The 25,362-nt window shown below is 42.2% G+C and overlaps 1 protein-coding gene across 6 annotated transcripts; it reads right to left on the bottom strand.

The window, feature by feature from the left end:
- Positions 1–446: 446 nt before the first annotated feature.
- SPOP (speckle type BTB/POZ protein) lies at positions 447–25,360 on the bottom strand. 6 transcript variants are annotated; one of them, XM_031600832.2, is made up of 11 exons: positions 24,983–25,345; positions 24,436–24,685; positions 12,540–12,682; positions 12,036–12,157; positions 10,358–10,509; positions 10,125–10,252; positions 6,594–6,771; positions 5,945–6,000; positions 5,397–5,519; positions 1,861–2,003; positions 447–1,250 (listed from the first exon to the last, which is right to left on the bottom strand). In XM_031600832.2, the coding sequence occupies exons 3-11, from the start codon at positions 12,615–12,617 to the stop codon at positions 1,106–1,108; spliced, it is 1,125 nt and encodes a 374-aa protein (XP_031456692.1). In that variant the 5' UTR covers positions 12,618–12,682; positions 24,436–24,685; positions 24,983–25,345; the 3' UTR covers positions 447–1,105. The 6 variants fall into 6 exon arrangements, with proteins under 6 accessions (XP_031456692.1, XP_031456693.1, XP_031456694.1 ...); XM_031600833.2 differs by having other exon boundaries at positions 25,221–25,345; XM_031600834.2 differs by lacking the exon at positions 24,436–24,685 and having other exon boundaries at positions 25,221–25,360.
- Between the last annotated feature and the right edge of the window lie 2 nt (positions 25,361–25,362).

The following is a 25,362-nucleotide window of genomic DNA, read 5'->3' as shown; positions in this document are numbered from 1 at the left end:
AAAATAGTAATTATTTATATTTTCCAAAAAAAAAAAAGTTAACAGCTATTTTGAAACTTCTTCCTTGTAAGAAGAGTGACTAATAGAAAGGAATAGGACTGGCTCCTATACAGTCGGCAAGTCAGGTACAAACAGTTGTTAAGAATCATTTAGCAACTCAGGACAGGGACTTCTGACGCAGCGATCATGAACAATAAAATTTCTTCTTTTTCTTAAAAAAGAGGGAGGAGGGAAATAAAGCAGGGAAAAATGCCAAAAAACATTTTCCACAATATCTAAAAACAGTAACCGTTGTTCTTATCAGACAGCACGCTCCAAATCAAGGATATTCTAGTCCTTTCAAAACCAATACAGATTTGCCAAAGGCTGCCTTCAGTCTATTCACATCCTCCAGAACACAGTCTCTCAGTCCCCTTTCACTTCAACCTGTCATTTTATAAAAGGTGTTTTTCTTTTTTTTTTTTTCTTTCTTTTTTTTTTTTTTTTTTTTGCAATTAACATACAAGTGCTACTAACAGAGAAACTGATCTTCTTGTTGCTGGATTGCAATAAGGAGTTACACAAATGTCCAGTTTTTAGCTCAGCTGGAAGGACTTAAATTCTCTTTTTTGATATAAATACTACTGGAGCTCCCATCAGGTACTTCCTTTCCAGAACCTCACTGGAAATTCTTTTTAACCTCGCAACGCTCTCTCCAAAACTAAAACGTCCTCTTGCTCCAGGCATCTGATGGTTTGTTCTGTGCTGCCAGACGCAGAGATGTTGTTTTCCCCAGTACCACTGCTGGGTTTATTCTGACATGGATCGGCACCTAAACCGAACCCTGTACTTAATTGACTCAGCCAAGTTGAAGGGAACACACAGACGATGCAGCGACAGGGATTCATTAGGTTGAACAGCCCCAGAGCCCCAGGCCCACCCTCCCCCCTCTCCCCAAGTTACTTGGTGCTGTTTTAAAAAGTCTGGGTGTCACGAAGCAGTCTCTTCCCCCCAACAACAGAGTATAAGCTCCACAGATTTCGCTGTCTACCTGGTGGTCAAGGTTTGAGCAGCAACAGCTGATGCTGCTTCCAGAAAAACACGTGGTGTTGCGAGAGACGGGACTTTAGGATTGCTTCAGTCGCTTACGTGGAGGTCCCAGAAAGGGACACTGTGCAGAGGCCAGAGAGCGATACGCCTCAGCCACCAAGTGAGGATGTGATACTACCATCGATTTCCAGCCCGATGTCTCCATGACATCAGAAGCATGACTAGAAATAAGAAAATAAAGATGAAGTTACTGACCGGAGACAAAAAGGATAACAATCAGGTGTTTTCCATGTGCTTGAGATACCCAACTTTTTTAGTGTACTGTTTTAAGATTGTATGCTGGACAGTCCTTCAACTGTCCAGCATCCAAGAGGATGGCAGTAGGAACATGAAGCTCATCTACTCTGACCCCTCAGCATACAACATTTTTAATCAATACAGAGAAATCGTGTTAACTAACAAAGAATTAAAACGTTTCTGGACATCAAAGCGGCTGTCAGTGACTATCTACTAACAGGCCTGTAGCAGTAGTAGTTGCAATAGTCTTTAAATATAGGGACTAGCTGATCCACTACTACCACCTAAGAGTTCTCAGGACCTTAGGAAGAAATCCAAAATATCTCACAGAGGTAGCTCTACTGTACTCTGAACTGTTCCAGTAGGACAGGACTTATCAGCCCTTAGGGCAATGGGACCTCTGAAATGCCAGATAAAAGAAGGATCACAACGGGACAGCTGTAAAAAACAAAAACTAAAACTGAAAACCAGGAAAATCTCCTCTGCACATGATTGTTCCTGAGTGGTTGCATGCTAAAACAAGAGTAAACTTACTAATTAATGAAGTCCACTGCTTGAGTTTTCAGTTGATCAGCACTATGTAGGTCAGCCAGAATGAGGATCTCAGCTGCATTTTCCACAGACAGGTTACTGCACAGTGCATCCTCACACATCACCTTCAGACGTTCCAGAGCATACTGCAAAACACAAGCCAAAGTGCAATTACAACAACAACAAAAATCTATTCAGCTTGAAGTTCTACTTGTGCTCCTTTACTCTTCAGTAACAAACTACTCTACAATGCTAAACAGACTTCTGACTTCTTCACTTTATTATATGGATTTGAACTGTACTCAAAGAAGTAGTGATCAGCAAAAAAGAAGCAATATGCACCCACCCTGAGGAAAGCAATGGGGAAGAAGCATACCCACCATAACTCTCATCCCAGGCTTCTTGTGTTACAGGTTTGCTGGTGCTGTGTTCATGCTTTGAAATGAGTAAGTATTAAAGGTGATCTGAAATGCTGCCTCAGTGATTTCAAAGTACAAAACGCTAAAACCAAATCTCATCCTCACTTTATTACTGCATGACAGTTATTCTCCAGATTCAGTGGGGACCTAATACTGAATGCTCCATAGGTGTTCCAGTGATGTTTAGGCAGCTTTCACTCAGTTCCTTTGCCATTAATGGTCTGCAATTTATGACCAACCTTGCTCAAGTACATGCTACTAATTAAATACTAAAATGCTACATAAATGCCCCTGATTTCTTGTGGCTATCCATCCTGAAATAAAACATTACAGCCTGTCTGTAAAGTCATAGCAAAAGCCTAACTCTAACTTCACATCCTCAACTGAAGCATTTACACCATTCAATGGTGCATTTACCTCAAATCTTCTTTTTCCTCCAGATCCACAGCTTTGGGTTGGATCAATTATTTGAGAAATTCAAAGGATATGCTTTAGAACAAGAGAACCTCCTAACAAATTCCACACTATTTTCTGCAGCACTTTAGTCAGTATTGAAAGAAGCAGACACACCCAAGATTTTCAAAAAGGTCTACAGTCAGAAAAGTATAAGCCACTTGTTGTCAAGAAACAAAGGCCAAACTCCAAACCTCAGCCTTTTAAAATATTACAGGTTGTGGGCACTAAGAGACTGAGATACTTCTGAAAATCTTGGTATGTGTGATCTGATTATGGAGTTTGTTGTTCTTTGGATGAAGCACAGTACAGAACAGTCTTGATCTCGTGACAACATTTCTTATTTGAGAGAGAAATGCATTTGGGAGTCCCTTCTAATTGTTTGTAAGGCTTTTCTGGACAACTTCAAGATGGCTTGGTATACAAATGCATGTTCTTCACTGTGTGTTGCCACAGTCCAAAAAGATACCAGATTTGTAAGGACTGGTCTGCCAACCTGAACAGAGAGTTGGTAACCAGCTCCTCTGCATGGCGACTGGAGGGCCTGCCATATGATAAGCACTATTACTATTATAAATTAATTTTATATTCTTATTGAGATCTTCATTCTGTTACGATTAAATTTAAAGGAATAATTTTAAATTATAAAAACATCTTTCACTTAAGACTCAGCAATAATAATTACATCAGTTGAGGCATGGCACTCATAACCAGGACAGTTTTCTCCCATCAGAACATCTGAGAAGGCAAATCAAATTTACTTCGTCTGTATCAATAACTAAAACAATTTCAAAGAAGGGGCAAACCATTATGTTACTGTCTGTCAGTAGCTTAAAATGCAGTAAACAAAGCTTAAACTATTCCCTTTGTAAATTGAATATCCTCTTCTATGCATGTACAGTTTTTATTTTGATTTTCACTACAAATATCTCAACTTCTAATTATGTACTTGGGCAAAAGTAGCCATTCTGGTCTCTCAGGTATTGAGATTTCCCCCTCCCCATCTTTCTTAATTACACTAAACTAAAAAAAAAAAGAGGAAAAAAAAGCCCTACCTAATAGCATTCCTACTCCAGAGGCTGAAATAGTATCTCCTGGGTTCAGAAGACGTGTTTTGTTTTGGTTTCAGTCTAATTACTTATTTTCCCCAAGAGGTAGGAGGAACTCAGAAGAAGCTGTTTCAGTCTCTTGAGTAAATATTAGATGCTTTATGTGTTTTCTTGAAAGACTTTTTTTATTTCTGCTTTTAAAAGACGCACAATGAGTTTAAAAGAAAGAAAATCTACATTAAAAGCCAAGAAATTCAAAGTTAAAGCCTACTCTGGCCTTAATGTACTGCTTCTTGCTTACACTTGTCTCAGTTAAAGATGGCATGTGATCTCTCAATCAACACTCTTTAAATATTGAATAAAATATGTGGCAATTACAATAATCAAGCCAAGAATCTGCCTGCATTATTTCCCATTTTAATTCTAGTTGCAGCGGCCTAATAACAACACACGGAGCATTTCACCTTTAAATCAACATTTCTGATGAAGCCCAGGTCCATAGCGACAGGGAATGTAATGGCTGTGCAGTGGTTTGCGTGGAACAAGGTTACATGCATCCACATCTTAAAATCCACCACCCTATCTGGAACCCACAAAAGAATCCAAGGACTGAAGAAGCACGGAGACTGAACTACGCTCTCACCCCCAGAGGTGGTCCCTCCAGGTCAGAGTTGAGGCACAATGGCAGGGCAGTGTGGAGGATCTTGCACTGCTGCTACCCGTGCTGAACCTGTTCGATGGATAAATTCAGGACTTAGTCTCCAGTGCTGTCAAACTGGCATCTTTCACCAGCACTAAGTTCACTTTTAAGAGAAAAAAAAAAAAAAGGAAATAAAGTTTTGGTTATATATTATGAATTTTCACTGGTTAATATGGCTCACTGGCCAGCAAAGCACTCTCTTCCATCATTGGTGCTGCAAAGGGAAGGAGGCAGAGACTGGATAGCTGGCAAGGCACTGTGCCTGCTACAGGAACAACCTTCAGTCAGAGCATCCCTGGAACCTCCCTGGCAAAGAGCCTGCAAAACCACTACAGATTATGCATTAGGGCTTTCTCCAGTGCACCCCTTGTCTCCACAACCAGCAGGGACTGCCACTGCAAAAAGAAAATAAACAACAGGACCTTCCCACTCTTGGCTATCCATCACTTTAGAGCATCTCTTGAAGCTGCTGATAACAGCCAGACCAGAAGAAGCAGCAGGCCCTGTTTGCCAAGACACAGCACCACTTTTGAGATTTGGTAACAAACGTGTTAAAAAAAAAAATTAAAAATTATTTAAAAAAATTGAATTTTTCTTCTCACTTCCAGCTCTTATAGATTATGTTGAATAAAAATGTTTTCTGAAATTTTAGAAAAAGATCTTAAAAATAAGCAATAGAAACTGATATTCCTGGTCAATATATCTGATGATATGCAGCTATACATTTAAGTACCTTAAGTGTATCTATACCACGTTCAGGTTTACTTACAAGCCACAACCAGTTGATATTACAATTCAAAGAAACTGCCCAACCACAATGATTACATGAAAACCTTACTCCAGGAATCAGAGAGCTCTAAGTAAAGCAAGGCACATGTCATTGCTTGTTCTCTGAACGGCCAGAAATCCCAACTGTACCTTGTCAGCAGCTGCCAGCAAGTCATCAGCCATTTTGTCAAGATTTGGTGCCTTCCCCGTGTAAATAAAGCACATCATTTCCTTAAAAACTTCAGGTTCCACATCATTGATTTCAACCCGATTCTGTATTGGAAAAATGAAGCTTGTTAAAATTCTGACAAGATGCTAAAGGTTCTACCCAAGATCTTTCAGTATTCGGAGATTTGCTACAAACTATTCAGAACGACTTAATTAAAAAAAACAAACAAACAAATTGATGGAATAAGAAAAACTCTGAGTAGAACTGTATATCATCTACTTTTCCCTGTCCCACCCTAAACTCTTTCCCCAGAGTAACAAAGGTAACAATTGCCTCCTTGATCCCTTCCTTCTCCCTTCAGGATAGCTGAAGCAAAGAACTGCATCTAATGTGAGAAAGAGAGTTAAGGAGGTGACAGTAATCACAAATGCCAGCTAAGAAACTTAACTGACTGACCAGAGATGTTAAGAGTTGAACAGAGTGTGCTATTCATTTAGCTGTTAAAGTTCTCTCTTCTTAAGGAACTTACCTTTTTACTCTCTTCCATCTCATGCTCAAACATGGCACTGAAAACCGGGGAACGTGCTACAGCAGGGGAGCAAACAGAACAGTTAGAGACAAGCCTTTTGCTCTTCAGGAGGAGATAAGCACAGTCTGCCAACCTCAACAACTGTCCTGCTACTTAATGCAGAAAAAAATCCCACAGCAGATAGAGCAAGCTGAGAATGGCTGGTGAAGCATACAGATTGTGACATTGTGTCATGTGGTCAGTGTAGCTGCATGCTCTGAGAATGGGTATGCAGGGATGTCATGAGGCCTTTCAAAAAAAAGGCCAAAAGAGCATACAGGCATTGAGATATCCTTCTTGATTTGGTAAGAAAATACTCTAATAATCCAGTAACTTCTCCTTACAAATGCTTTAGGGATGCATTATAGTAGACTACAGATACAAAGGACACCTCCTACCGTCCTCTTTGTGTGCAAAAAGCAGGCAATTAAAAAGGAGTAGATATATCTTCCTGCAGCACTTCACAAAACAGGCTTTTACTACAGCTCTACAGAGCTGCAGAAACCTCGTTCAAAGGAGGTAATACAAAAACCACCTCAATATTACGGTATTTCACTTGCTACTGTTATTGTTTCCCATTCTGCTAAGGCCCATCCAACTCAATACTGACCTGCTAGGATGGCTTTGTGAGCCTGGAACTCCTGGCCTGCAACACACAGGCAGCAATCTGTGAAGCGGGAGTTCTCCCAGAGTCCTCCCAGCTCATCTGCCAGGCGGCACTCCGGTACCTTCACCATGTTCATAGTGTTCTGGCCAGAGATATTTACAGAGTCCTGTACCACACTCACCTGCAGGGTAATAAACAAAGAACTCAAACTCCACACTGGAAAAGCAATTTCCTTTCAGGAACTTTTAAACTGTGTGCATAAATTAATGGCATTTTCATGCAGGATCACAACAATTTTATTATGTAGTTTCCTAGGGAAGTAGAATCTTCTTTTTCTGTTCTTATAAACATCATTCTGACCTATTTTTTTTTTTCTTCTATCAACAGTCTGAAACCCTCCCAAATCAATAATGCAGTACAGAGAGCAGTACAAATGAAAATGAAATGTACAGAGCAACCACTGCATCCATACATGCATGCAAGAGCAGTGTCTGATCAGTGCAGGACATTCTGAACATCCCAAATGCTTTTCTGCTTCTGGTTCAGTGGTAGAATTTCAAATTCTTGAGTTCAATGCTTCCAGTGCATTGAAAAAGAAGAAATAAAAACTGAATTAAAAAAGCAACTTCACGTCAAATAAGTAGGAGATTCTGGAGAAGGCTGGTAAGATTCCTGACCACCTGCTCTAAACTAGACATGGCCAGGCAGAGACCATATGCAGCCAAACCAGCTGACGAATAACCTACGCAAAGGGAACAGCTAAGAGTCTATTCAGCAGCAAACCATTATTGTTAAACATGCAGTAAATCATACGCCTTCTGCAGCAGACTCAAATTAGAAGAGATCAGAATGACTAATACTACCCTGTTATAACAAAGAGTAAAGGAACAAGCTGATTGACAAGGAAGCATATGGGAAACCATTTGCTGGATTTGCTGTCAGGTTCAGGTTAAATTTCAGTTCTATTAATAACAATGGCCAGAGGAGAACAATGGGCAGCACAGAAAGCTTCCCAGTAAAGCAAAAGGAGAAGTAAATTATGAAGGGAGAAAGATGACAGAAACACCTTATTAGGGAAAAACTGCTGACAGCACATAGCCCAACTCTTGAGGAAACCCCCAGTGGGTTTCTGAGGGTGGACACTCTTGGGCATTCCCTGAATCTTGTACAAACTATATGACACCCAAGAATGAACAAATACCAGCTGCTGCTTGTCAAAGATCACTACAATGATTAGCCACAGCAATTGAGAGAAAGGTAATATTCTCTGTCATTAATTTGACTGCTGTAACATCTTTTTGCCCTGTAACTTCTAGTAATGGACTCAAGGACAGAAGAATAGATTCAGATTCATTAAAAAGCATTTCTAAGATGCAGATCCTTTGGAGTCAGACCCTGATCACAGACCCACCAAAAAGACGTGCAAACTATCTCAAACCAACAAGTAAATCATCTTCATATATGAAACAAAGTCCGTTACCAGCATTAAAAAAATTACCACGTGGCTTTTCACAAAAGGAGTTTAGACTGGTAGACCTGAAGCACTGACCAGACTCAGGTGTCAAAGCAGCTAGTTTTGCTTAAGCTATTTTCAACAACTTAGCAAGAGAATTCCCAGCTGCTCAGAGGAGGATTACTGCTGTAACTTTGAGAACTCTATTCTTTTTTAGATTCATCAGCCCTTGTTCACCTATAATGCTGGAATATCATTTAAACAGCAAATAGTCATGCAGATGGGATATGAGCAAATCAACCCCATCTGCAGAACAGAGGTGGAAGAATCTTCAACTGTAAGCAAATGAGGTCAGACTAAAAATGATCGACAATGATCAGCGTTCTCTGTCGTGACAGCATCTTCAGCAACACATTATCTGAGTTCAGAGCTGCCCTGTGCAGAGTGCAGAAGGCTTCTTCCTTTAAAGTTCTGTGAAGCAAAGAAGGTGTAGCAGAGTTGCTGAGCAACCTTTTAGTCTATAGAAAACCCCAATATATCTCCAAATAACAAGTGTCTCATCAAGTACTGCTAACAAAACATGCTTGTTGGAAGTACAGATGTAGCAGCATCACTCGGCACCTGCGGCCAGAAGAAAAGTGTTAGGAGAGCATATGGTACACTAGCTTACATCCTAAGAGACTTAAAAAAACAAAAACAAGCTGTTGAAAGTTCTCTCCAAACTGTTTCCAAACAGCATGGCTTTCCCCTCTAATATCACTATATAAACTTAAGACTTTTTATATACACTAACCTATAGAACAAACCAAAATAGAAAACAGAAGATATCCAGGTCAAGTGAAGCAAGCAGTGGGTTTGTTCCTCATCCAGAACAAACAAAAATGCTGAGCTGAAGCATTTGAAGGGAATAATTCAATAGAAAGCAGACTTGACATGGTACTGGCTGCCACCACTGCTGTGGATTTCCCCACTCCAGCATTAATTCTTGAGTTACCACCACAGTTCTGAGGTCTGTGGCTCATTTATCATGAAAGAAAGGCTAACTGCCAAACCTAAGGAGGTGTCACTCAAAGACACTGCTCTCTTCTTCCCCCACATTGCTACAAGTGTTAAGAAGAGCTTCCTCCTTGACAGTAATGGTTTAAACAAATGACTGAACGAATACAAATCCATCAGTAGGTTTGCTAAATTAGGAGTGTGTACGTTTATGATGGCCAGGCAAAGCTACAGAACAAGCACAACAAAACTGAACGACATAACCAAACGGCTGTCAAATGTTGGACTGAAGCAGTCTTTTCAATCCTGGAAGAAAACACAGCAAAAGAAGAGGCACTACTCCCACAAAACACACTGCAAGAGATCTGAAGACGGGACAGTTTTTCTACCTGTACTTTGGCAAGAATCACAGCTACAAGAGATTTTGCAGTTAAAAGACAAGAGAAACAGACACCAAAAGCTCAGGAGACACTGAGTTAGAAAGTTTAGGTTTTCCCATCAAGGCATCTGAACATAAACATCTGTCTTTAGAAATAACTGCATACTCATCTGCAAATAGTGAAGTCTGAGTTTTGTAAGAAGTTGTAGAAAAAACAAACAGGAGCTGTGGTTACTGTGGAATTCATTTAGCTTAGCTTTTTGTTTCTGTAAGATACACAGACACAGGAAAATAAAGAAAACTTGTCCTTTTTACTCAGAAAGCAAGTAAGAGGTATGACAATTTCCACTATACAGCTAGCACTGGTTATTAACCTAAGTGAATTTTAAATTAGGGATGGTTAATATTATTAAATCAGTAGGGAAGTAATAATCAAATGTGCTTAATTTCTACTATTTTTACAGGTAAAAGACATATAAAGTAGCAAAAAAAAAATGAAAGTAAAATGCAATGAAGCACTCACAGAAGAAGCCACCCCAGACAGAGGTGCACACACAAGCAGACACAAATAAAATCTAAGTGTTAAATAAACAGCCACTGCTCCTCCTGACTCCACTGACGCCTTAAAAGCAATGATGAAAAATAAGGTCACATCTACCTGAAGCTAATGGAACTGCTATTCTTTCAGCAGCAGAGGAAGGCTTACCTCACAGAATAGAGTGAGTTTGTCATCAGGAAGAAGTCCATTGGCTTCATCTAGAAGAAAGTCTCTCCTAATAAATTTTTTGAATCCCCAGTCCTTGCCTTGCACAAATCGATACGCTCGCTGGCTCTCTGAAAGAAAGACACAGTGCTTCAAACAACAGCTGAACAACTTGCTTGATCAAACAGCAAAAGACAAACAACCGACCCCTGCAGACAGAAAGTGTTTTTACACACCCATTGCTTTTGTTTCTTCTCCTTTCGCATTCAGGATGGAAAATTTGAACTTTGCTCGAACTTCACTTTTTGGACAGCTCACCAGCAACAGATAGAGGGATAGATAATCTTTACTCTCCTCATCCAAGCCTTTAGGGTTCACACGTAAACACCTGTAGAAGAACGTAGCTGAATGAGAACAGGACCAGCTTTTGGCAGGTCATCCACAGCTTTCAAAGGAAGGGCACTGTGGAATGTTCATGATAGAAATGTACAGTCCTGATTACCAACCACTGAACCGCAAGGAAATAACAGACAGCTAAACAGAGTGGAACTGTGCTTCAGTCAGCCTCAGGCTACATCTTCAAGATGGATATTAATACCCTAGTAATAGTATGGGTAAATCATTAAAAAAAAACCACAGGGCTTGGGAAGAGTGGAGTTATGTATGGGGATGCAATGTCATACACCAAAAACCATCGTGCATAACAACTTCCACAGAAAAATAGCAGAATAGAGGCTAAAGATTCAGAGAAGTGCAAAATTTTCAAAAATTGACCATTAAAATTGCAGAGGAAGCAACTCAAAAGGAAACACCTGATTTCTAGAAGGCTGAAAGCTTTTTTTTTTTTTCCCCAGCTTTGTTTTTGAGAAAACTACTCCTTGGTTAAGAAAAGATAGTAAATGCAGGAAAAGGCTAACTCATAAGCAGTTCTATGATCTGAAACTAGACAGAATATAACAAGCAGGGACAAAAAGAAAAGAACAGGCCAAACAACCAGCAGCTCAAACACACAGTGACAAAAAAAAAAATATCAGAAAGACCAAGGCATGAGAAGGAGATCTGACTTGCAAAGGTTAGAAAATGAAGTAATTTAATAACAAAAAGCAGTCTGAGGAAAGCACAGGTCTGCCACCCAAAGGAAGGGAACACAAATCATATCTCGCACACGCACAGCCCTAAATTAAATAAGGCAGTGGATAGCTTGCTGCTATCTAGACTAAGGAAATTTAAATAAAAATGCTGAAACACTTCCAGGGGGAAAACAGGAAAGGTTTTGAACGACTTTAAAAGAGTAAAAATGTTGTCTTTAAAAAAGCAGAAACTCTCGGGCAAATGGAAATAGAGAATACAGAGATGATAGAAGGAACTCTTGTAAGTCTCTGAATATATAAAAAGCTGCTGAGAAAGTAATAGTAGAAATAGCCTGAAACTGCAGGAAAGAGAATTTAAGAGTGTATGCAAAAATTAGCTTTTTAACACATGGTGTATCAGAGGCTGAAACTGGGAGGCTGAAATAGAGCTTCACAGCCCTGGCTGTAGACTCTCATTGGCTTCCAAGAGAAGTTGGCCAAGACGAACATCAGTCATTTAAGACAGAAAATAATTTATAACAGATTATTAATCTTCCATGCTTTGCCTCTGCATTAAGGCAGGATGCAGTCTCTCTTCTAGCTGCAGCATCTACAACTTCTGATGTCTTCCATTACATGAGGAACATTTCTAAAGGACAGATCCTCACATTTGTTCTGTGTCCAAACACTGTGCTGTATGTTGTGCATCCAAGGAAGCCTGAATTTGCTTGAAGCATCAGGTTGTTTCTTTCTTTTTTTTTTAAACATACTTCTTTGTTACAGACCCCCAAACTCTTCCACACAGTTGTACAAACACAGTGAACCTCACTTCTGTATTCCTTACCATTTGAGTTTATCATTGGCTCCAGATGAAAAGGTTGAGCTTTTGATCACCTCACCCATCTCCTCTCGGCAGAAGCTGAAGTTGTTTATGGTCCACATGTAGGAAAACTTCACCACTTTAATCTTAAAACCGAGAATAAGAGGTGGTTTAGGACCATTCACTTTCACACTGGTCATAAAAGACAAAGGTCTTAGAAGACAAAAACTGAAATCCTGGAAGTTGCACAGAATCACTCGTGTAAAAGTAACCTCTAGACAGGAGGGAAGAGTCTGGAAATAGCTAGCAGCAGTAGCTGGACCACCAGAACTCCTCCTGACACGTCCACACTCCAACATGGGTGCCACAGAACAATGACTTGTCATTGCCATGGTGAATGGCAACGCCCACCGTTACCAAATCCCACATTCTCTGAAAACCCAGGACCTTGCATTTGTTTTGAACCAACCTCTTGCTGCAGGTTCTAATTTGCAGCCTCGAGAACAGCCCAACACAGCGCAGTCTCACCTGAGTGTAGCACCAGCTTTCTGCCACGGGTCCACTCGACATTTCTGCCGGAGGAGGAGGACTTGGCACCCTTGACATCGCCAGTTTGAAGATTAAACAGAATGTCACAACTCAGGGGAAGAAAGTTATGCTAGATCTTCACACTGGGAGAAAAAGAAAGAAAAGAGAACAAAAAAAATGAAACCAAAACTAATAACAAAGAAAAAGCTTCCCGACCTCTGCTAAAACTCACTGCATGCAAGTTAAAGCAATCATGCTTCTCATGTTTTTTTCTCTCTCCCCACACCTTCAGAATAGGTTGTATTATACACCAAAACATTAGGAAGTGCTCCCATATGTTTCCTGAGGTGGCAATATACCACCACTACTTATTTTTTCAATATGCCAGCTCTTCCTAGGAATAAACCCAGCCTGTCATTTCCTCCAAGGAGTCCAAAACCAGGAGACCACTGACTTGATTTGGGATTTACTGCTTACCCTGAGGCCACCACTTGAACTCCATACTCACTCCTCACTTTCATGTCAAGAGTCTCACACCAGACCTCTCTTAAGAAAGGCTCCCCTCAGTCTGCACTTCAGTTTACAGCCATTTACTTGGGTTTTGAGTTATGCTGACCTGCAGAAAGTGTGTGACAATACTGGCACACAGATATAATCCAATTTATAATATAAAAATGAGTGATTTGTTTTGGGGTTTTTCCCCCCTTCTCCTAAGGTTTAATTTCCTTTAGAAAACCACAAATAAGTTCATGTAACCGCTGAAAGAGATACTGACTTTCAGTTGCTTAGAAATACGTATTTAACCCTGCAGAGCTGCCTATTTAATCAGTGAAAATGCATCTCCCAGAACAAAACTTGAGGCCTAACAACTCCCAGAGACCTGAACCCCTGGCACTGATGTCAAACCACACTGCTTCACAGATTTCTTGCACTTGCAGTTTGTGCTGCGGATATGCAACGAGGAAAAGGCTTAAACAAAACAACATTCTAAAAAGGCAATGTCAGTATTCACCTTAGGTACTTGCTGCAGGTTTTATTACATTAAACTTAAAATTACCTCCAAAGAAATTCAATTAAACCACTGTGCCATTCAAACTAAGCCAAAATTAGCAGAGTCTAGATGTGAATAATTGGCTGAACTACCTTTCCACTCGCAACACTCGGTCTTGTCTCCAAAGGCATTTCTTTTTCACCATCTCCAGCCATGGGATTTGGGGATGGATAAAATTGAACTGCAGCACAAGCAACAGATAACCCACCATGTGCTTCTCATGGCTGGGGAGAGACACCCTTCTGTTGGTTTTAGCTGACAGGCAGGAGAGACCCAAGATCCTTCCTTCCCCTCCGAGTTCACAGAAGCACTGAACTCCACACTCAGGCTGTTTTACTGCTCTGTTCCTATCAATCTACATTATTGTACTCGTCTGTTACACTGCACAGGTTTCCCAGTCACACAGGCACAAACAACAGGGACAAAACACAACCACCAGAGGAGAACAGCAACCAGGGAAAGGATGAAGTTTCCTAAGCTCACTGAATGCAACCTGTCTGCACACAGAGCAAGGAGATGCTAAGCCTAAAAGAAAGGTTTGACGAGAAGAAAGATAACTCAGTAACAGAATATGATATTTTTTCCTTTATTTCCTAGAAATATAGTTGCTGCCTAACATACCTAGCCAAAACAGCTCTTGGAATTAAAGCCCAGGGCTCCAAACCTGTCTGGTTCTCTCCTTGCAGGGATTCAGGCACAGCTGATCACTGCAGGATACTTTCCAACAGCTGAGAGTCATCAGCCACGACTGCATGGCAACACCAGGGTTCTGTTCTGCAGTGATGCCACAAAGCTGCTCACCTGCACTGGTGTCAGAGTGACGATGAGCCTGGTTTACTTCCACATCAGAGACCTATAACATCAGGCAGGTTTCTGCAGGAAAACTTTGGTGCACTGAATCAATCAAATAACAAAATTAACACTGAAGGTGATTACAGAGACCTGCTGGAGGCTTTTAACTTTCTCAAACACACCAAATTTAGTGGCAACACCTCACTCCTGGCACAAAAATCAGGGATTAATGAGGAGACATTTGCTCCTATTCTGTGATGGTATATTGATCACGGCTGCTGGAGCACCCTGAGATGCTGAGGACTTTCCTGAAAGCAGACACAACCCTGCACCCCCACAATGTCCAAGGAGCAAACTCCCTAAGACCACAGCCATCAGTCATATAACAGGAAGTCAAGAGATTTTGAAACTTCCTGAAGAAAAATCAAAAGTTTCACAGCTATTTTCTGCATTTCCACTGGGTTTTAAGATGTCTCAAAGCATTACTTCCACCTTACTTCACGGAAGAAGTTTTAGAAAGCTGTGCTCTAAAGGCTGGACAAACGCACAAGCTTAAGACACACAAGACTATTTAATTTCCTATGAGTAACTGTCACTTCTATCTCTGATGTCCTTTCCTCCCAGATGGCTTGGACAGGCAGGTGGTAATAAAAGTTGTGACAGTGTGCTAATAGAATTGCTGCATGCCAGCACGTCATTCGTTACCCTTTTAGAAAGGCCCAAAGGAGACATAGGGTCCAGATTTTAGAGATTTCCTATTATTTGGAAAATACTTCCAGCACAGTGTGTCAAAGCTATCTGCAGACCTTTGGGGAGGCAATTTAATACAGATGAGAAAAAAAAAAAAAAGTTAAACCAGAACATATCCCTAGCTCAAACCATAATAAAATAAATACAATATCCTATTCTTTTGTTTGTTCTTTTTTTTTGTAAAAATGGCAAGGAAAAATTTGCCACTTGCCTTGCTTACCAAGCACACACACAAATTCACTGAACACAGCCTTAGGAGTGTGCCTCAGCAACGTCTGTGCGCCACTCCACCCTCAAACACTGACTAGCTCTTCTGGTATGGACCAATATTAAACACATTTTAAAAAGGAACAACAGCTGACTTAATGCACTCCATGCGTGCAGTTTCTGAAATCAGCAGGCTCCCCCCGGTGTTTATTTGCTCATAACACTTAATGCCTTACCAGTTCACACGCCTTTAGCAACAGCCCGGCAGCTCTGAAGCAGGAGCTGATCAGAAAGTGGTGCAGGCAGAGGTTTTAAGAAGACATTTTGTAAATAGCATGGATATCAGAATTCCTTACGGCCAGGAAAGGCAGGACAGACTTGAAGGGATAAGTATCAAGTCAGGAAACAAAAAAACAAAAGTATTATCTTATGGATCCTTAATAGCCCAGGTACAGCCTGCAAGTTTCTTACTTTCTTGGATATCATCACAAACAGCACTTGTTTCTGGCATACAAACACTGCATTACTGTTATTTTTAAGAGAAGAAAGAGTAAATTTTCACCTCATTTGCAACTACTTCCAGATGAAGAAATTTCCTCTAGGAATGAGAGCTCTTCTCAGGCTCTTCTCAAGCACAACAAATGTCTCGTTTCCACTCTGTCCTACTAATTACCCCCTGACTTAGCAGCCATACCCAGACATCTCAGTTCAAAACTCCATCCGCTGTAGGGATCAGCAGTCAAAACAGCAGCAGAGATTTGACCCAATAGAGCTGGGGATTATCAGCTCAACCAGTAACACTAGACCAGGTCTCAAAATGACTCAGTTTTGCCAAAGAGCACATTAATTTCTTCTCAAGATAAGTTAATTACCTTTTAAGGAACCAGTAGCTTACAATAGAAAATTTCAAGTGTATTCCTTTCCTGAGAGCATTATTCAGTGAGTGTAAAACAAATGTCTTTCAATTAACTGTTTCAAAAACGGCTGTTTGCTTAACAGACAAGCAACATTATCAATGACTATCCAAGAGCAGACCTAAACTGCCCAAAAGCAGCAGGACATGCAGAGAAAAGGAGTGAGACAAAGATAAAAGAAGCAATAAAACAAGTGGGATGAGAAATGGAAGCACAGGAAAAGACCATTATCTTCCTGCATTCTTCACAGCCTTGGGAAGGACAATGGGAAGACTCAATCTGCTGCCATAAAGAAGGAAAAAAGGCAAGTTAACAGAAGGAGCAAGGTGGTATGCAATGCCATCTAAGCAGTGGATGAGGCAGTTTTCAGATTTTAATGTGTATGCTAAAGAGGACACACTTTTCCTGCTTGGAATATCAGAGAGGGAAGCAATGATGGGCTCAGCAAAGCACTCCCAGCCTGCACTAATGGCTGCCAAGCAGCACTGATTACAGCCATCACAGATTACAGCCATCACATCACACCCTACTGCAGCAGGAAACCTTGGCCGGCTCCAAAGGCAAGCTGAAGTCGGGCCCAGGGAAACACAGAGCAGTAGAGGACACTGCTCCTTAAGTGCCATCAACTCACAGCGACACATGGAGCTTTGTGTCAAACACAGTTAGAAAATAACACAGGAAAAATCTCCATCGTAGCAGAGAAATGGGAAGGAACGGACTGGCATTCAATGGAATATGCTTAATAGGCTGAGAAGCCCATAAGGTCTCATTTGGGATGCAGAACACATAGATAACCTGGTCTGCTGGAAACACAGTACAGGAGAACTCTCCCAGAGCTGAATGTCTGTGCTTTTCTCTTCAAGCCACCATTTATCAGTCCCAATTCTGCTTGCAAGCTGCCCCGGTCGTCAGCAGCATTCAGGAACTTGGATGGGCATCTAAACTAAAAATACAGCCTTCCATTTCACTGCTATTACACCAAAGTTATTATTACATCCAAATTCATGAGGTCACAGCAGGGCCCTCTGGACACCGCATGAGAAGATGACTTTGATGCAGACACACACACACCCCTCCACCCAGTTTATTCCAGATAATTCATTGCAAGTCAGTTATCTAAAAAAACAAACAAACAAAAAAACCCGATTTTCTACATAATTAATACAATAATTATAACACAGCAGAACTCAGTTACTAAAACTGCACTTCAAAAGATTCCAAGAAAAAATCCCTTATTTTTGGAATGTTCAATTTTTTTTCCCCTTAAATTAATTCTTGTGTTATAAAGCAAAAAAAAAAAAAAAAGAAAAAAGAAAAAAGTTGGTTCATCTACAGAAGTCATCATTTGTATGAAACTATTAGAGCATGGGAAAGGAAAGAGGAAATGAAACAGGGAGCACTGCCAGCAAAAGGTCAGCACTGTAAGGAGAATCACAAGTTTTACATATATATAAAAAAAATAAAGAAGTACCAACATTATTTTGAGACCATCTACCAGCTGTTGCCCTCCTCTCCAAACATCAGATAAATACCAAACAACCAAAACCAAGGAAGACAGTTGAAGTCAGGGGTAAAAAGCAGCCAAGAGCCCTCCAGATAACCATCTCCTTTTGTAACAAATCCTCCACTTAACGTTTCTGCTCTGCAGTCATTAAATTAAGCTGCAGCTTTGCCATTCTTCTAAGATAGCTCTGTATAGTGTTTGAACAGATGCAGAAAAGCGTATCCCCTTTAATCACACCTCACCCCAACTATAAATTACCCAAAGCACGTTAGAATCACATCCACATGCAGAAGTAATCACATTCTTAAAAGCAAGCAGCCTCCCCTTACTGTGCTTTTCACCTCCGTTCTTCCTCTCATCACAAGACTCGTTAATCCAGCACCAACTTCAGGCTTCCACAACCTCTGAATGGAGCACACGCTTCTGCCTTCTTCATTTTAAAAAGGAAGGTTTTGTTACTGCCTATGAACACTTTCAGTTTAGATGATGCATTGGTGCACTGTACCAAGTAGCAATGAAACATTCCAATGGGACTGCAGGTCTGATCTCCTGCAAGCCACCAAGACCAAAATCCCCACCAAAACCTTTTATTCAGATCAACTTTCCAGCAATATAAACATCTGGTAGTCTTCATATAATGTTTTCCAGTTGCCATCTTGCATTAATATTTCTAAGAGCTCATCAAGATCAACCTGAGCTGGAATACTGTTTCTGCCACTATTATTCTGGAAATTGAGCTTTCAAGTAATAAATGTAGAGATTACAACACGTGGCAAAAACGTGGCATCCAGTTACTGGGTGCTGTCACCTGCTTGTAATTGCAGCATGACTTCAAAATGCTTGTAAGAATTACTTTCGTTGCTAAACATAAAGATTGAGTGAGTGCCAAAGAGCACTCACATGAAACCACCCTTAGAAAACAGTGTGAAATCCCACCTTTTTGGAGATGCCTGAAAATAAAGCCAGCAGCTTGCTTCATTTCAGTAGAAAGCTCATTCCAGAGCTTATTCCTAACAGCTCATAAATAGCACTGCAAACACTCCTGTTTGCCTGTCCTGTTGGGTGATGCTTCTCCCACACGTATCTGTATGGGCAGGAAGAGTCCTTTCCTTTCTTTTTTCACTTTGCTTTTCTGTGAACGGATCAAACATCAACATGAAAAGGCAAAAATAGAGGAAGGAAATGAGGACCAAATCCCAACCTTCCAGTTCCAAAACAGCTTCATTTTCCTCATGAATCAGCACTGTGTTTTCTACAGAACTCATCACACCCACTTCAATAAGGCATGCTGGTGCTGCTTAGCACCACTTTAATAACCTAACTCACATTAACATCAAAACGCTCACAGCTGACCATAAATCACACTGAAAATAACCCAATCACAGCATTCGCCTACACCCCTATTTGAATATCCTCACCATTCAAACCCAGATTATCTAATTAGTAAGACAAAGAACAAAGAAAAATGTTGGTAGCTCTGAGATTCTATATTTAGTATATTTCTAATAGAGGGAAGAAGGGCCATGGGCAGTGCTGTATCTCTTTGTATCAGTGGCACTGGGGAAGCAGGGCAGTGAGGTGCATTCCTGGCACTGTGGTTGGCATTGATGTTCATTTGTGTTTTCAGTGCAAACTCCCAAAGGAAATATCTGGGAACGAACTTTTTGTTTTGGTCATGCATTCTAAGCTGATGTTGGCATAAGCTATTTATGGAATCTTTTAAAAACAAAGGGGAAATATAAAAGTGCACAAAAATAAATTCCCAGAAGATACATAAATTTATTTTCCTTCTTGCAACAACAAGCCACCTCCATAAGCTGCTTAAAACCCAGGCTCACAGAAACCACAGTTACTGCTGCTTCTCATTCCTGCCTGGTTCTCCTTCCACCATTGGAAATAGCACTACAAGGAGCTTTCCCACTATTTCCCCCCATCAAGAGCAAAACTCAGTAAGCTACTGGGTAACATTATCCAAAAGAGAAATATCAGATACCTGCTACAAGAGACAAATCAAATAACAGAAGTTAAGACTTGCAGCTATCAGGCAGCATCGGGACTTCTCTCTCTTTCAGCTCTGGTAAGGTGGGCTCCCAGATCAGACCAACACCTTGTAGAACATTTCAGGAAGCATCTGAATAAATATTTATGACATTTAAACTTGGGCCGTTTCCCTGTAATCCCACTTGCTGAAAAGCAGAGGGCTGTAAGGTAAAATTCACCACAACAGCAATTTTCAACACTTCTCGACTCCAATGCCCATACACACACTCTATTCTTCTCCATAAGCAGCAGCAGCAACAGAACCAGAAGCCAACAGGAAACCTTAAGAAAACAGCCTGCATCTCCAAAGCAGCAATGAAATATCGTTCTCCGAATTTCATTCACCAGCCACAAGCACTTCTAGGAAATTCATCAAAGTGACGTGTGTGGTTTTTAATCACAACTTGTTGAGGTCAGACACTTCTACAAAGATGCAAGTGAGGAAACCAAGGCCCCAATGTGGCTGCTCTCATTTTGAAGTGTCGGTCGGGACAGGCAGCCCCAGCAGCTGCTCTCTGTGCACACAGCGAACACTGTGTGATGCTTCTACCATAAGATAATAGATTCTTCAGAGGGTTTAAAATATATATATGGCAACACTCCGTAACAGACAAAACAGTTCATCTGTAGGCATGATTACAGCCAAGTTAACTGAAAACTTTTACATCAATGCAGGCAGCGTCTGTTCCAGCCTCTTTATGCAGCAACACTTGGGAGGCAGCCAGGCAGCTCCTCTGCATTGCTCTACAGCAGCCCCAGACTGAGGGTGTTTGTCTCCACCTGCTCTCCAGTCTCATCGCTAGAAGCATCTCTGAGCTTCCGTTCAGACAAAGGCAAATCCTCTACTTTAAATCAAAAATCAGAATGAGTTGAAGATTTCAGTCAGGCCTCGCTAGTTTTAAAGCCTAGGCTGGAAAAACAAACTTGATAACCTTGTGAAGGCCCTCAGTGAAGTAAACCACTGCTATATACAATTACCATCTCATTTATGATTTGCTGAGCATATTTCTCCAGCAACGAGAGAAGAATGAGTGCAGAACAGTAACTAAAACCACATTAATTCATCCTGCACCTGATTGAGTGCCACAAGCAAAGTTTTACTTCTTGTTTGGCTCTGAGATCCGGAACTTCCTCTCTAGATCACCTTCATTTCCCAGATTGTTTTGCTTAAATATCAGTACTTGCCACAGCCCTAGAGAGATGCTCACCTGTTGCACACACTTGAGAGATGCTTGTTTATTGAGATAATGACAATTAGTTCTGATGGAAAGGAGGAAAAAAAAAACTACCTGAAAATTATACATTGCTGTTTAAGTGCAAGAAATCTTTTCAGGAACTTTTAGGGACCATCCCAGCACAATGACTGTTACAAGAGTTTAATGCTCAAAGTTCTGCAGCTCCCATTGGGCTTTTCAGACTGATGCTGTATTGCTGTGTTTGCTGTCACACAGGAAAGCATTCCAGCTGTAAGTGAAGCCACGTTAGCTCCAAAGAAAGAGCAGTGATTCACAGAACTCCAACTAGCAGTCAGCAGTTTAAGTACACCAGCATCCAACTACACGCCCTACATAAATTTACACATCCAACACCACAAAATGTTTCTCAATATGTAATAAATTTAAGTGTACTGAGCTCCAAACCTTCCTGTATATTTTTTAGAAACGTTATTACTAAACTTATGAGGTTCTGTAGCATTAAAAATGGTTAAGAACTAGCATATTTTCAAGTGAATATTCTAACATTCTGTATACGAGACAACTAAAAGCATATACAAGGACATTCCTTTTTGCAGGTAAGTGATTTGTTATCAGACATTGGCTCAGTTTTCTAGCACTGACACTAGTTGACATGATTCACTGCCCAAGCTTCACATCAGCCCGATTTAAATGCACGACACACAATGCCACATTGCCAGCAAAAGCCATTTTCCACGTGCACAGCCACCCAAAACCACCACAACACAGGCTCTGAAAGGCCAAACAAGTGATCTCCATTTATCAATTTGAATATGACTTTAAGAGCTGTAAGGGCCAACTACGTCTCATGGAACACAGCAGTGCCACTCCTGCCTGCAGCCAAAGAGCTGACTCAGAATAAAATGAACTCCCAAGTTTTTTTGGGGTGTTTGCTACACAGTCAGTGGTTCTGCATCTTTTGTTGTCCTAAAAATGCAGAGGGGAAAGAAAAAAGCAAACGACATCTGATGGATGCTGCAATATTCAGGTATGCATATCAGCAAAGAGGAGAATTCCAGAATCATTCAACTCCTTCCTTTCAAAAGAGAGTTCAGTAAAAGGACACCTGAGAACAGAAACTGAGGAAGAAGTACTAAATGTACCTACAGATATAGTTTATAAAAACAACAGCTTTTCCTTCTCAAGGGAAGCATATTAAAGTATGAGTACTTTAATCCCATGCTGGTTTCCTGCACTGTTATGTGTTTCCAGATCTTGGGACAAATGCTTTATTTAAGTCTCTGAGTATTCTGCACAAGACAGAACAGAGGAGCAACTCATCACCTGAGAATCAGGAATTGATACCTTCAAAATTCTCTCCATAGAGGCTTAAAGAAATAAAAACCAACATATTTATGTTGTATTTCCTCTCTGTGCCGAGCAGAAAAAATATCAGCAGCAAGAAATAGGAGTAATACAGCACGATCTTATATAATACTCTAATTGTGCAGAAAATTATGCCAGAACTAGGAGGAGAGAGGGGATTTAACAAAATTACAGCAGATACTTTCAAATGTGAGTGTAGGAATGCAACTGATAACACAGCAACAGCTCCTGATAACACAACAACAAGACATCTTTGCCAGCTGCGTGCCGAACAGAAGTAAGGAGCAGGAATTAAAGCAGGTAGTTCCAAGTTTACAGGCCAGCAGCAGAATAGAACAACACCGAACAGAAGGGTGTGCCAAGAACAAAGCTGGGAAGTCCCTCTTATTGTTGAAGTGTCTGGAAAATCACACAGGGCAACGAACTGGCTTCACAGTGGTGCTAATACCAACTCCGTCCAGATATTAACCCCCATCACCCACACCCCACCGGTCAAACTGGCTCAGGGAAAACTAACAGAAGAAATTCTGGTGAATGGAATTGTTCTTAACATTCCTCAGGTCTAATACACCCCACAACAGTGCCAGCACCGATACCATCTCTGCATTAAAGAGCACTTGCAAAAGAAGTAATTTTTTAAGAGGCTCCACTGTGATTTGGGAGCAGTGGTGGCACCGCTCATTGAGACCATGAAGCAAAACACAGCTGTCCTGCTTTCATGCCGTTCATTATCTGCAGTTATTTGCAAATCCTGGAGGTTTTTGGGGAGGCAACATGTAGACTTCCAACAGCAATAAGGATGCTGAGCTTTAAATCAGGATGTCATACTTGGCAGCAGTTTTTATGATCTCAAGGCAGGTACAGTTGTTTTGTATGACTGTCCTCTACTGATACAGTGACAGGATGACAACTCCTGATGTACTCCTGCTTGTCCTGACATCAACACCCATCCATAACAAAGTACCATAAATAAAAAGTGGCTTTTATTCAAGTTACAGTGGAACAAGTGATGTAAGGAAATCTAACCAGAGGTTAGAAAACGTCACCGAAAAAGCAGCAATCCCATTATATGTTTCACATCATTTTACTCATACAGTTTCACTATGTTTTACTAATTTGGCTTTTTTTTTTTTTTTTAAATAACCAAAGAAAGATTTTTGTTTTATAAATCACAGAATGGGCTGGGTTGAAAAGGACCACAATGATCACCTGGTTCCAACCCCCTGCTGTGTGCAGGTCACCAACCAGCAGCCCAGGCTGCCCAGAGCCACATCCAGCCTGGCCTTGAATGCCTGCAGGGATGGGGCATCCACAGCCTCCTTGGGCAACCTGTTCCAGTGCCTCACCACCCTCTGTGTGAAAAACTTCCTCCTAATATCCAACCTAAACCCCCCCGTCTTAGTTTAAACCCATTCCCCCTTGTCCTATCACTAAAAAAAAAAAAAAACAACACAAACAAGAGTGAAATCTCAATGCTTTTACACAGTTTCACACCAAACAACTGCAATAAAGTAAAATAAAAGACCACAAGATTTTTTTTTCCCAATGTGCATTCCTATCTAATAAGCGTGAGTGACAGAAAACAAGAAATCCACCCCCCCCCCCAAAAAAAAAAAGAAAAACAACTCGGGTTTCACAACCAGCTTTGGGATCACCACGGGATTCCCATTCTACCACCATCCATCACCAACGAAGCCGGTGCTTTCTGTGAGCTGCACCACCAGCAGACCCCGCTGGCAGAGGGGTCACACCAGACCCCGCTATCTGCACCCCCAGCTGCCCTCCACGCCTTCCCAGCACGATGATGCTGCACCATGGAGCCCACGAAGCACGCCGCGCTGTGGGCTCTCCCGTTTTGCAGCTGTGCCCCACGCCAGGCCGGGACCTGTCAGCCCTTTATGGCGATACGTTCCAACCTCAGCTTTTCCACTCCTCCCTCCCACCCACTCGTGTTCCCTCACGCAGCTCCCCGCACCCCAGCAGCCGCACAACTTCTCCCACTCCCCCACACGCCCCCCCCCCATCCACTGTCCCCCCCCACAACCCCTCAGCTCCTGCCCCTTCCCTCAGCTCTTACCTCCCAGCCCGAAAAGCCCCTCAGGGCGGCAGGGGGAAGGCAGAGCGGCCCGGCCACGACAGTTGCGGCGCGTGGGGATGGAGACCCCCAGACTCTGCCCCCCCGCTCCGCAGCCGGCCCCCCTAGGAGAACACCAGCAGCTGGAGCTCACTATTTGGCAGCATGTCTTCCTCCTCCGATTGGTCCCGCACGCTCCTTGTGGCTCAGTATTCCGCAGGTCCCCGCAGAAGCGCACTGCGCAGGCGCCGACCTGACGAGCAGGATATGGCCGTTCCCAGCGCTCCCCTGCCGACCGCGCACGCGCACTGCGCTAACCCCCCCACGTCCCCCCCCGTTCCCGGCCACTGCGCACGCGCGCATTCCCACACACAACACCCAGTCAAGAGCCTCGACTTCCTCCTGCGCATGCGCCCTTTGCTACCGCTCCGACTTCCGCGCATGCGTGCCCGACCCCGCCCCGCCTGCTTCGCCCTCCCCTCGTGGTTCACTTTCTGGCAGTGCGGTTGCGCATGCGCTGTATGACTCGGAGTCCCCTTACGTTTCATACCTCACTATTTGGCAAGGAGCCACTCCTGTCGCAGCGCCATTTAAACTGCCGGCGGAGAAGCGGGGGTGGGGGTTGGTAGACCTGGGTGGGTCCCTCACTTCCCAGTAGTACCGCAGGGCCGCCGCAACCTCTCGGAAGCAAGCGGCGAGGGGACGGCACTACCTTCCCCCCGTCCCTGTGGCGATTTCTTCACCCGATTCCTTCAGCTTCTTCCCCCGCACGGCCCCTCCCACCTCACCTGAGACGGACACCACTGCCTGCTGTCCCCTGCGGTCTCCTCATACCGCCCTACACTGACACATCCGGGCTCCCCACTACGCCGCCTCCCAGCGACGTGCCGCCGCCGCCGCGGGGATCACTGCGCATGCGCCGTGCGCGAG

This window comes from Phasianus colchicus, chromosome 26, assembly GCF_987193195.1.
Source record: "Phasianus colchicus chromosome 26, bPhaCol1.hap1.1, whole genome shotgun sequence".
Taxonomy (NCBI): domain Eukaryota; kingdom Metazoa; phylum Chordata; class Aves; order Galliformes; family Phasianidae; genus Phasianus; species Phasianus colchicus.
The sequence above is the reverse complement of the archived record's forward strand: the minus strand, read 5'-3'. Positions and strand labels throughout refer to the sequence as shown.

What these genes read in the sequence shown, in the direction of transcription:
- SPOP (XM_031600834.2), bottom strand. Translation starts at nt 12,617, where the DNA reads ATGTCAAGGGTGCCAAGTCCTCCTCCTCCGGCAGAAATGTCGAGTGGA. An exon ending in AGATGGAAGAGAGTAAAAAG is followed by an intron (nt 5,520 to 5,944) that starts GTAAGTTCCTTA and finishes TTTCCAATACAG; the next exon opens with AATCGGGTTGAAATCAATGA. An exon ending in GCAGTGGACTTCATTAATTA is followed by an intron (nt 1,251 to 1,860) that starts GTAAGTTTACTC and finishes TCTTATTTCTAG; the next exon opens with TCATGCTTCTGATGTCATGG.